The 12,678-nt window shown below is 34.2% G+C and overlaps 2 protein-coding genes and 1 long non-coding RNA gene across 3 annotated transcripts; 1 reads left to right on the top strand and 2 right to left on the bottom strand.

The window, feature by feature from the left end:
• Nucleotides 1–2,177: 2,177 nt before the first annotated feature.
• LOC129890820 (uncharacterized) lies at nt 2,178–2,811 on the bottom strand. Its single transcript, XR_008767034.1, has 2 exons — nt 2,436–2,811; nt 2,178–2,352 (listed from the first exon to the last, which is right to left on the bottom strand). It is a non-coding gene; the product is annotated as an uncharacterized LOC129890820 (long non-coding RNA).
• A 611-nt stretch (nt 2,812–3,422) lies between these two features.
• LOC129889055 (protein BREAST CANCER SUSCEPTIBILITY 1 homolog) lies at nt 3,423–9,966 on the top strand. The gene is made up of 14 exons (XM_055964168.1): nt 3,423–3,721; nt 3,817–3,870; nt 3,964–4,034; nt 4,557–4,670; nt 5,166–5,653; nt 6,103–6,213; nt 6,316–7,260; nt 7,384–7,484; nt 7,919–8,105; nt 8,180–8,274; nt 8,367–8,493; nt 8,582–8,747; nt 8,870–8,988; nt 9,419–9,966. Exons 1-14 carry the CDS (start codon nt 3,666–3,668, stop codon nt 9,758–9,760), a joined length of 2,976 nt encoding a protein of 991 aa, XP_055820143.1. The 5' UTR covers nt 3,423–3,665; the 3' UTR covers nt 9,761–9,966.
• A 187-nt stretch (nt 9,967–10,153) lies between these two features.
• Nucleotides 10,154–11,866, bottom strand: LOC129890819 (uncharacterized). The gene is made up of 2 exons (XM_055966294.1): nt 11,539–11,866; nt 10,154–11,252 (listed from the first exon to the last, which is right to left on the bottom strand). The coding sequence occupies exons 1-2, from the start codon at nt 11,621–11,623 to the stop codon at nt 10,402–10,404; spliced, it is 936 nt and encodes a 311-aa protein (XP_055822269.1). The 5' UTR covers nt 11,624–11,866; the 3' UTR covers nt 10,154–10,401.
• Between the last annotated feature and the right edge of the window lie 812 nt (nt 11,867–12,678).

The raw sequence follows: 12,678 nt of genomic DNA, 5'->3' as shown, positions 1-12,678 counted from the left end.
CCCTATAGCGTCTGAAATCACCGCTATAGCACCTTATTGTCCCATCGTAGCGCATGCAATAAGCATTTTGCTATAGCGGCGTCCTCCCGCTATAGAGGCTTGCACGGATACTTCAACTCGAAAACTCCCCCCGAGGCCCCTATTTTACGACATACCTTCAAGGATTGACGTTTCAAACCAACCCTTTCAAGCCAAGTTCAATTTTAGGAGTTCTACTCGTTCGAATTGATTCCGGAAAGTCACTCCTTAATACCTTGGCTATTAGAAAAACCAATCCATACTTAGAAATTAACCTAATCCATTCACGGATTGTCCTACACCTCACCTTACTCAGATTTCATTTGAGACTGTTCTATCCTAGCATTTTCAAGTCACTATCCAAAAAAAATTCTGATCTAATTCTTTCACCATTGGTCTACCCTAATGATCGAAACGAATCGTTATGTTATTGTATAAAAATATAATGGTTTAAAAGTAAAAATTGTAAATAACTACTTTTAGCACAGTAATTTAATGTGGTATGTATGAGCTGTCCAAAGTTAAAGTGTGTCAATCGATCTAAAATCCTAGTGGATATGATTGGTTAATAAAATCATTCCAAAAACTTTTCTTCTTGATAAAAGAAGACTACAATTTTGTTTTTAAAGGGTGCAAGATGCAGCACGTTGTTTATTGCTTCAAAGAAGTAAATGTTGTACTAGATAAACATAGGAACGACAATGGAGCGGAGCGGGGCGGCTGCGAGGCAACCTGCTTAAATCCGCTAAAATTTCAACCCGCTTTCGTCCCAATCCGCATAGCATAATTTGTTCTTTTCGCTCCTCCGTCCCCCTTCCGCCCCCCCCCCCCCCCCATTTCAATAATAGGCGCAATAAGTTTTAAATTTAAAAATTCAAAATTTATCAACTGCTAACCGCTAAAATCAACATGTTAGCCTAGCATTATAATGCAACTTTATAATACCCTTTTAAACATGTCGATAACATTTTTTTTAAATAGTTTTGAATTGGTTAAATTTGATGTAGTAAACAAAAAAAATTAAATGCAAGTAGTGACATATTTTTTTTATTCTTTCTAGTTTTTTGGCCATACAATTTTCATAAATATTATTTTGGTTTTAGTTTTACTCAACTCATTATATGACTAGTGCCCAGACAAGTGCAAAACTGATACAAAATTTGTAATTTGCAAATTTTAAAGATGTTTTATCCCAAACATGCAACCTGCACCGCTCTGCGTAAATTTTAAAAAAATATATTTAAATCCGTTCTGCTTCGATTCATTGTTATTCCTAGCTAAAAACAATAACTACTAGAAGTATCAAAATACTTCTAATGTGATTATTATATTTTTAGTAAGTCGGGTCATTAAAATGATTTAAATAAATATCTTTTTATTTTTTAAATAAAACTTTTATATCAATAAATTTTAATGAAAAAAATCAATTAAATAGATTGAGTGACTTTCTAAGTAAAACTTTTCTAATTGAGTAATTTTTGTATTAAAAATCAAAGTTGAGTAACTTTTTGAGAGAAAAATTATGAAAGAAGGGTAAAAAATATCCCCCAGTTCTCATTTAATAGCTAGCTTTATCATCCATTATACTATGCAGCCATTTTTATCCTGTAATATATAAACTTAAGATATATATGTAGACTCCGATCTGTCCAAAATTATCCAATTTCAATCAAAATTCTCCATTTAAAATGTTTTCAACAAAATCTGATCCGTAACCTATTAAATTAAAATCCAAATAAAATTAAATCAAAATATCTGCCACCATTATAAACAAAATCACAAATATAATTTTCAATTTCCCTCAACCAAACCAAATACTATCTTTGATTACTTTTGTTGAGTCCAATTTCAATGAAGTCATTGAAGATGAAATTCTCGGAGCAAGGGTCTCCTGAGTAAACAAAGTTGAAAGATTCAGCTATGGAGGAGTTTGTAATCGAAGTTTCTTGCTAGGGACTAAGAAGAAGATAAGCCCATTATTCTATATCTTTAGCATATTCATTAGAGATATATCGAACAACAAAGAAAAAAATTGAATTTATTTATCAAGAATGGGCCATTGAAAAATCTAATAAACAGACGGTGGTGATCTAAGACACCATAGCCATGGATGCAAATCTAAATAACCCTCTTCAAGAAATTCACCCCAAAACATTGAATTATTCATCAAATTATTTTAAATTTTAGATATAAACTTTCCATGAAGTTTTCGATCTTTTGCCATAATATTCACTCAAACGGAGCTCATTTGCAGCAATTCGATTTTTCAAGCTTGACCTTCGATCGAGCTTCAATGGTGAACTGCCTTCTCCTTCAAATTGATCCTCTCTAAATCTATGGATAACCACAAAAAGGTTTAGAATCAACAACAAAAATAAATCGAAACAGAAACCATTCACAATAAATCCCTAACTCACGATTTTCAAATTTTCAAATCAAGCTCCAACTTCTTTTTTCTTTTCTTGAAATGGCTGAACAACTGGTTCTTCAAACTTCATCTCTAATTGAAGAAGAAGAAAAAAAACTTCAACTCCAATTCAATAGCTACCCATGAAATTAATTGGAAACTATTGTAGCTTTCTTCAAAGTTCAATCCAATTCACGAATGTCAAATTTTTAACTCTCTTTTTGGTCATATCAGAGGTTTAAGTTGGTATGAGTTAGAATATTTAATTATTTTAGTGGATCGGATCCGTTTAAAGAGGAGATAAGATAATTGACTGGAATTGAGCAATTGAAATCAATTTGGAAAATTTCATCCAAACGATAGTTATATGTATTAAGTTTGTGTCAACAGGGTAAGAATGACTAGATAGTATAACGAAGGATAAAATTAGCTATTAAATAAAAATTAAGAGGTATTTTTGATTTTTCTTACAAAAATTATAGTTGATTGACTTTTGAGTTAAAAATCAAAGTTGAGTGACTTTGTGAGAGAAAAGTTCATAGTTGAATGACCATATATTATCTCTACTTAAAGAGATGCACTCAATCATCATTGCATTATATAATAATTCAAGAGTGAGTTCACACATTTATATTTAAGTATTTTAAAAAAAATATATAGCACTACTATATTTGATATCAGGAGGAAAACATGGGTTCACGAGAACTTGAAAACCCCCTTAATTACACAGTGACAAACAAATAAATTATTATGATTACTAGATTATGTAATTACATTAATATCAATTAAATGATGACTTTCCAAACATACCCTAAAAGCAATTGAATACATAAGTGTTTATCTATTATTTGTAATATGAAACTTTTGAGTACCTTAGTTCATTGATTATTTAAATTTTTATTTTATTGATAAAAGTAGGGTAATCTTCTCTACTATTTTTTTTTACCCCAAATTTAAAAAATAATAATATAATATTTGAATGACATTATTTTTTATTTTTTTTCCTATTTAAAGTATTTAATTTTGGTGAATGATCTTTCAAGAATTTGATTGGCTGATCTAATTCCAGATGTTGTGGCGGGACAGAATAAGCGCGCTTTTACTAAAATTTCAAAAATTTCTCTGTTTTCCCCCAAAAATACCATTTATTCACATCTCACTATTTCAGCTTCTCTCACAAGTCACAGTTCATAATTTATAAAAAAATTACGAAGAAATCAAGGATTTATTTGGGGAAAAAATGGCAGATATTTCGCATCTTGAAAGAATGGGAAGAGAGCTCAAATGCCCCATCTGGTACACTTATTTTTTTCCGTTTTTTTTTTTTTTTGCTGGGGATTTAATTTTGTATAATCTTAATGTTTCCTTTTCGTTTTTCTTTATGTTTACAGCTTGAGTCTGTTGAATTCTGCTGTTTCACTTACATGTAATCATGTATTTTGCAAGTAAGTGAAGTCTATGACAAAATGTTTATTTATGTAAACTTTTTTCTGTTTTTGAATTGGGAATTAAGATTATTTGATTTTCCCATTTTGCAGTTTATGTATTCAGACTGGTATGAAATCTGGGTCCAATTGTCCGGTATGCAAAGTTCCTTTTCATCGAAGAGGTTTGAGATTTCTCCTACCCCTTTATCAAATTGTAAATGTTGAGTTTGTATTTTTAGGGTTTTCAGGTTTAACTTATGTGAATTTATAGAAGCATTTGCCTTATGATCAATAAGATACCAGTAAAATGGCGGTCTTAATAAATCTTTATAAACAAAATGCGCAAACATTGAAGACTGTTGTATGGTAATCAGCTCAGCAGTTATATGGTATGATGAGTGCTTATATATACGTAACTCTTCAAAATAATCAATGTATCAATCAGAAGTTCTGCTCTTTTCATCGAAAGAACATTCAAATTTAGCTCATAATGTATTGATTGACACGCCAGTTTCCCCATTTTGCATGTTCGTTCAGATTCACCCTAGCACTTGGAGTCATTACAGTTCTATTTGTTTAAACTTACATGTTTAGTACACAAAAACTTTAGTCAGAGTAATGTTTTCATTGTTGCTTCTAATATGGAGATTATTATAATTCTTTTCTCTCTATTTGTTTAACTTCTTTAATTTTTGGTGGTATAGAAATCCGACCTGCTCTCCACATGGATAACCTGGTGAGCATCTATAAGAATATGGAAATCGCTTCAGGAGTCAATATATTTGTTTCTCAATCCAATCCTTCATCCAAATTACCAGGTAATATTCAATCAGTTGTCATTCAGCAATCTTGTGAAGCTTTTGTATGTACGGATGCTCCTACTATTATCATGAGCAATTTGTTCAACTAGGGTGTTTGGAATAGATAGTTTGGTGTGCTAATCCATGCTTGAACAGGCGTGTCTTTCATGTTAAAAACTTGCATGCTTTTGTTCTATCTACTGTATTTCCAATCAAAACAGGTGACATTTAAGAGTTTTTAGTTCTCATCAAGTAAGATTTGATGTTGTCAATCTTCAACCTCACCAAAGACATCATATTTGTAATTCGCGTAGAGCATTAGATGGTATCTATGCCAGTAACTCTGCTTTGCATGTGATCTTCATTCTTTTAGTTGCTGAACATAATTCAAATGTATTTGTTTTGATCAAAATTACAGTTCTGAAAGAGCTAATTTGGCTTGGCCAATTACGATGTAGTTATTATCATTTCTGTAAATAATTTGGTGAGGGGGCATCTTTATCTCATATGCAGGGGAAGACATTCAATCTAACAGTGAAAATACTTGTGCATTCCAAGAGACACCTGAAACTGTAACAGAAGCTCCAGCCACAGACAATCAGAAAAGAAAAAGAGGGAAAGGATCTAAAAAGTCTTCAGGGTGCAACAAAAAGATTTCCGGATCAAATCTTATTAGACCTTCTTTTCCGACAAAGAAGAGAGTGCAGGTGCCACAATATCCACCTTCAGAGACTCCCCCACCTACAAAGTTGGTTGGTGGAAATGGTAAATCCATCATTGACGAAGCTCAGAAACCTTTGGTAATTGAAAGAGACAGGTCTATGCTCAATGAAAAAGGAGAACTGGTACTATCTCCATTCTTCTGGCTGAGAGAAGAGGATGTAGAAAGATCAAGTCAGCAAACAGATAAGGACATTATCATGGATACACCTCCAGCTGTTCCATCCTTCAGCGATATGAAGGACTTGGATGATGAGGTTCACTGTGAAATGTCTCCAAAAGTAAGTAACGTGGTATCCTACTTATAACTGCTTCCCCTCCAGAATGAACTATATCCTTAAACTAGAAAACTGATAAGACTTGATTGTTTGGCCTTATGTGTTGGCAGGATAGGCTTCTATTCTACACATTGATTTACCGAGTCCTCCTATATTGCTTTTTTGATCTTTTTCTTTTCTTTTTCTGTCGGATGAGGGAGAGAGGGCTGCTTCCCTATCTGCATAATTCTTATCATTTGGTATTTGTTTTCAAACTTCCTTACAGTACATAAAATATTAATAGGAACCCTTTAGTCAGTTTTTTGGGTTATCCTCCTTTCCTACCCTTCAACTTAGCTTTCATGTTTTACGATCCATAGCCAAGCTCATGGTGATCTTATTCATGTTGGCACTTTTTGTATGTATTTTATTTGAAGAAATTTCATAAGTTTTCCCACTTTCTGGCTATACAGAGTGGACCCTGTGATGCAGCAAATGGAGTAGATCTGTTTGACAGTGAGATGTTCGACTGGACACAGAGAGCTTGCTCCCCTGAACTTTGTTCTAGCCCCTTTAAGATGAAGGTATTTCTCTGTGGTATATTTATTGCCTGTGGAGTCAACTGTTTTCCTCTTTCTCATTTTCCAGACTTGTTTAGTATCTAATTTCTCTCTTTTGTTGTTTAGATTAAATATTCTGCTGGAGCTCAGGAAAAGACTCAAGCTCCCTCAGTTGAGGAAAGTGGCGTTAATGCATCAGCAACTGAGAACAGAACAGCTGTGGCAAATGAAAAGGGCACTGATAAAGGACAGCTGAGTTTACCCTCTTTATTTCCTCCTGAAAATAAAACCACTAGTAGAAACGGCGTTTGCAAGTCTAGCAGGAGCAATGCATTGAGAAGTAGCCGGAAGAAACAAGGAAAGAACATAATTGGTGAATTATCAGAAGTCCATAATACATCACAAAAAGCAGCTGAACAAACTATGACGAACAATCAGGACAATGTCAATGCATTTATCTTAAATAAGAAGGATTTGAAAAACAAGAAAAAGGGTAGATCCTCTAGAAATGTCACTGGGTCAGTAATAGAAGACATTTCCCCTTCATGTGGTGCTAAAAGACTTCGCAAGAGCAATAACCCGATGTCCTTCAAGTCTACTCATGTGAATCAGGAAAAACATACTGAAGGAAGTATTGAGACCCTTGACTTGAAGACACATAATAAATGCCGCAAGGTATCATTAATTGAACAAAATAAATACTGTTTTGGACCAAAAGGAGGACAGAATACTGCTGAATATAACATTCCACAAACTCAAGATGAAGCTTTGCATTTCGAATCAGCAAATAGATTGGCTCCTCTGGATAACAGGAAACCTACTCCTAGAACAAAACTAAAGAAATGTGAGCTTGATAGTGATAACAAGCTTCATGGGAAGAAAAAAGTGAAGTTTTCTGACAATGGGCAGCCTGCTGACAAGGAAAATATTACGCTTAAAAACATTCAGAAGAATAATTCATTGGAAACAGAGAAATCTGTAATGAACTTGAAAGATTCAGTTTTGCGGAAGTGTGAGCCAAGCCAAAACAAAATACAGTGTGCTTTCTGCCGTTCAGCAGAAGAATCTGAGGTAGAAGCCATTGATTTTTGTGTTTCTTTTTGTGGTTCCCCCTTCAATTTATTCTTAATTCTTAAAGTTTGCCTTTTGAGTTTGTATCTTAATTGTATACCATTTTCTATTACCAAATTTCAGGTTTCAGGAGTCATGGTAAGCTACGTTAATGGAATTCCTGTCAAAGAAGATGTCAATGGAGCACCAGGTGTTATCCGTGTTCACAAACATTGTGCAGAATGGTAATTACTCTTCAGAAGATCCTTTATCTTTCCTTCATATAAATGTGGTAATGGTAATTTGAAATTATCTCCAATAATAACAGAAACAACTTGGCTTTATAGATAATTTCATCATCAGTGTCACAAATGTCTTGTTTAAGCAAGTAAATTTGTTATTTTTAATAAAAAGGAAAGCATAAATCTTTTATCCTATGTTGTTAGGACTCTTCAAAAATGGCAATGGGTGCGTGTCGGATTCTCCAAAAGTAGTGTATTTTTGGAGAATCCGACATGAGTGCGGCATTGAAATTGAAGAGTCTGTGCAACTTAGCTTTTATCTGCATCTAATGTGTTCAATATAGAGCAATTTTTCCTTGTCAAATCATTTTAGAATCTTCAAATCTGTTGCAAGTCAAATTGTTTCTAGTGTAAAAAGCAGAAATGCACATCTGCAGGGCCCCTAATGTGTATTTTGGAGATGATGATGTGGTCAACCTTGAATCTGAGCTGAAGAGGAGTCGGAGGATTACTTGTTTTTTCTGTGGAATAAAAGGGGCAGCTCTTGGGTGTTATGCGACGAGTTGTCGCAAAAGCTTTCATGTTCCTTGTGCCAAGTTGACACCAGAGTGTCGATGGGATTTTGTACGTCTTAAATTCAATCCCCAGAACTATATTTCATAAAAGATTTGATGTCTTACTCCATTTTTTTGTTACAGGACAACTTTGTTATGTTGTGCCCTTTGCATGCTAGCTCTAAACTGCCATGCGAGATCCCTGGAAAACTGCCTAAGATTAGAGAAAGTATTAAAAGGTTGGACCAACAGATTCTTAGAATTGTTAGCTGAAAATTTTAGATTTTGGCTCCAAGTACTTATTCCCCTTCTCTTTGCCTCTAATATGCAGAAATTCTCGTATCCACCAACTCAAAGCCTCAGCAACACCTGATAATGCTGCTACTTTGCAATGGAAGTCTCAGAAGAAGAATAAGGACTTAGTGCTCTGTTGTTCAGCTCTAACTGATGATGAAAAAGTAAGCAAACAGGATAATTATCACAGATCATAGTTATTTTAGACAAATAAGATTCATTAACTGGATAACTTAAATCTTCAACTTGAAGGGGCTTGTTTCTACATTAAAGAGGTTGTCTGGAGTGACAGTAGTCAAGAGCTGGGACCTAAGTGTCACCCATGTCATTGCTTCTACAGATGAAAAAGGAGCATGCCGAAGAACTCTCAAATATTTGATGGGTGTCTTGGCTGGGAAATGGATAATGAGCATTGACTGTCAGTAACCTTGTTTTCTTAAATGCAAAATTAATATGTTAAGAGTAACAAATTTCTTTTCTCTACAACCAGAGTTTAGCTTCTCTTTTTGTCGATTTGATGTTTGGTTTTTATGCCTGCAGGGATTATTGCTAGCTTGGAAGCCACAGAATTTATTGATGAGCAGCAATATGAGATTAAAATAGATACTCATGGCATTGTGGATGGGCCTAAGCTTGGAAGATTGAAGATTTTAAACAAGGTTACATCTTTCTCCAGATTTATCATTAACAATAAACTAATCAAGAGCATTTCAAGTCATTTGGATACCACTTGTTACCGTTGTAAAACTTGTAATTGTTTTTCTGGAGTGGTGGCAGTTAGAGCAATGTTTAAGTCCTTTTGTGTGTAAAGCACTCTTTTTGGTTCTATGCAATCCCGGATAGATTCCTATTCCATAAAGAGAATGGAACTTCAACTAGAATGTTTGGAGCATTAAGGTTGTCATTTCCTTTAATTTCTTGACCCCCACCCCCACCCCCTGAATTAATTAACCAAGTAAGAGTTGAAGTTCAGTTGGAATGATTGCTTATAGGTCTCACTGCATTTTCATTTTCTGCTGTCTGCAGTTACATTATTGTGTGAAGGTCAGTAATGCATTCTTTAAATATTAAATAATTACCGTTTTGCAGCAACCAAAGCTTTTCAGTGGATACAAGTTCTTTTTTATGGGTGACTTTTTACCTTCTTACAAGAGCTACCTACATGACCTTGTTATTGCTGCTGGAGGAATTGTCCTTAACAGGAAGCCTGTAGCAGTGGATCAGGAAATTCTTTCACCCGGATGCCCTCCACCGTTTGTAATTTATAGTCTCGAGCAGCTTGATCAGTGTGAAGGAAGTGAAAAAATTTCAATTTTAGCAAGCAGAAAATCTGATGCAGAAGTTTTGGCTAGTTCAACTGGAGCTGTAGCTGCCAGCAACTCATGGATTCTAAACTGCATTGCTGGCTCTAAGTTGTTGGAGCTGGAATAGTGTTAAATTTCTGCCCATGTTTTTCACATCATTCAACATAGGCAAGACTTGGCCTTTTTCATCTGTCATTATATAAAACATCAGTCCGTAAATATTTCCCAAATGACTGTTTATGTCTTTCATCATTCAGTTACTTATACCCCAAAAATATTGTTTTTTTTGTTCTGTGGATGAATAAGTCAAAATTAAATGAAAATCCAGGTCAGTTTGCGTATTCCATAGTTTGAAAGGTGTGATCAAATCTGCAGATAGAGGAGCTCAAAATTGCTGATTGATCCATAACTGCATGCCATCCACCCACCCTGTCCTTAAAAAAAACGGATTCTGCTCTTCATTATAATTCCATATAGAGCACTTCAAGGTCTTGTAGAAAGGGTTACATTGCAAGTTAAGACAATGAGGCCAAATTATTCATGTTATTATCACTAATATAAAACTGAAGGCTGTAACATGAAGATGAATAAAAAAACAACATTACTAGTTATTTTCCTGTTACATACCATATACTTGACTCCTTTATTACATTGACTCCATAACAGGGAAGAATGGGATAATGTTCTCCATTTTCAGTAGATTTAATGGAACACCATGATCCTGGACCATCTTCCTTGTGTTGCTTGTTTCTAAATTAGTCTGTATTCTCATGCAAAAACTGTAGGCTTGCAAGCACTAATATCTACTGTTGTTTTGACACATTCCCCTTCCTTTGGACCATGTTTTGCCACCTGCATTTTAAAGCATTCAAACATATGCTCTAATTCAACGATCTCCTCTTGGATATCCGTCGAGGGCACACTTTCAGAGGCGATTCGTTCTTTAAAGCTGTGGATTCTGGCAAGTCCAGCACCAATTTTTGCTGTCATTTCCTCCATGGTCGCATGCATGGCCATGTTTTCTGCATGTGTATCCTTCCATTTCCTCTTAATGGACCTATAGCCATCCAATGACCTTAGGAGGTTCTCCGAAAGTGCCTTATTTCTTTCTTGAAGGGCAGTGTTTCCTTGTGATTCTCCTCCATAACTGCTATACCTCCTTTCTTTTTGCTCGGTGGAACGTTCATGTAGCCTTTCCACTAAATTCTCATTTTGTTCTTTGAGATCATTGATAAGGTCCTCCATTTCATTCATCTCGTGAACTTTCTTGGAAAGCTCTGCTGCCATAATCTCTTTTTCTTTCCCTAAGCTTGAACACATGACCTCGAGGCTCTTTCGTGCTACCAAGCTTGCGTTTAGCTGCTTCCTTAGCTTTTCTTTCTCATCAATCATCACCTCGTGGTGCTTCTTATCTATGGGAACATGACTAGTAGATTCAGCTTCTGATGGTGACTTGTTACCAAAGGATTGACATTTCTGAATTCTTATTCTAACACTATCCAGAATGGTCATCATGGTTGCCACCCTCAACATTCTCCGCCCATCGTTCTTCTCTTTGTTACAAGCATTTTTGTGCTCTTGAATCAACTTTAGCAATAACTTAATGTTGGCCGCAACCCCTGAAAAATACAGAGATTTTCACCACAAAATAATAATTCAAAACATTAATATCTCATGCAAATGCTGCAATAATTGAGTGAAAAAAGAATTAAAATAAACAACTGCATGTGTAATTACTTTCTTCTATATCATATATAAGTCAAAGAATAATGAGAGTAAGAAATCAAGATAATCAATATATATATTTCGTAAAATTGTCATGAATGAATCAAGAAAACTTAATAAATATCCCAACAACAAAACAAACATAAACATAAACAGAAAAGGATTTGGAATAAACATTACCTTCTAAAGCTGAATCATCATAGAATTGTTCAAACGTTGAATTCGACATTAAATCAGGAGATGAATTTACGCGGAGTCTACTCATTATCAATAATTATCTAAAAGAAAAATGAAGAGAAAATTCTCAAGAATTGAGAGAATACAAATGAATTGGAATGCTGGATTAAGAAGAAAAGGGTACTTTCTAAAGTATATAAAGATTGTACTAATTAGTTAAAATTAATAAATTATAATATGATTTAATTTTGAGAGATCCAAAGAAGAGAGATTGCTTTGCAAACCCTCTTTCTTTTTTCTCTTCTTTCCTTCTATTCTCTCATTATCTGAGAAATTTTATTAAGTAGAATGAAAAGTTGTCTTATTCTTCTTTTATTTCTGTAAAAAAATATTCAATGTTTTTGTTGGAAGTTAGCTTGTCAGAGAGAATGGTTGGCTCATGGAAGTTATTTTTTGCGTAATTATTGGCAATTGATTGACTTATCGATTGGCTGTTAGCTGTTATTGACTTTCTTAGACACAACAGTTGGCTTCATGTGATGAGTCCATACCTATTCATTTATCAATATTTTTATTTTTATTTTAGTGTATGGGTGGATTTTTTTTAATTAAAAAAGAGGACATATTGCATCTAGAATGTACAATTGGAAGAGAAGATCATTTTTTAAGCCATAGGGGTGAAACAGTCTTTACTCACTCATAGTTAGGAAGTTAGTTAACATTCTGATCAATTAGAAACTAGCTTAATAGTAAACTCGATCAATGTACAAATACTGATTTAGAGAACTTAAAAGGAGAATAATTCTATCTACTTTCATACAACCTACTGCTTTCAATATTATTTCATGGTATCAAAGCTAGCACACCTAGCTTCCATCTTCAACATGTTAATTCATTTAGGTTTTCAACATTAGTTAATTGTGACGAATTTGGTTTGCAAGAATGGGTCATGCATAATGTTGATCACAATCATCCGTTGTTTCTTTCTCCATCAAATGCGAGTGATCTCGATTTAATCATATCATTCAAACTCACATGTATTGAGAACTTTTGTTACTATATGGTATAGATCAACAAGCTTGGTATGATTGATGGTACTTGCACTAAAGAGAATTTCCTATAATGTCTCTGTGGTGCAAATGG

This window comes from Solanum dulcamara, chromosome 5 (assembly GCF_947179165.1).
Source record: "Solanum dulcamara chromosome 5, daSolDulc1.2, whole genome shotgun sequence".
NCBI lineage: Eukaryota > Viridiplantae > Streptophyta > Magnoliopsida > Solanales > Solanaceae > Solanum > Solanum dulcamara.
The sequence above is the reverse complement of the archived record's forward strand: the minus strand, read 5'-3'. Positions and strand labels throughout refer to the sequence as shown.

Coding starts and splice junctions, on each gene's coding strand:
- LOC129890819 (XM_055966294.1), bottom strand. CDS start 11,623: ATGAGTAGACTCCGCGTAAATTCATCTCCTGATTTAATGTCGAATTCA. Junction 11,253..11,538: donor TGATGATTCAGCTTTAGAAG/GTAATGTTTATT, acceptor TGTATTTTTCAG/GGGTTGCGGCCAACATTAAG.
- LOC129889055 (XM_055964168.1), top strand. CDS start 3,666: ATGGCAGATATTTCGCATCTTGAAAGAATGGGAAGAGAGCTCAAATGC. Junction 8,275..8,366: donor ATTAGAGAAAGTATTAAAAG/GTTGGACCAACA, acceptor TCTAATATGCAG/AAATTCTCGTATCCACCAAC. Junction 8,494..8,581: donor CTCTAACTGATGATGAAAAA/GTAAGCAAACAG, acceptor TTCAACTTGAAG/GGGCTTGTTTCTACATTAAA.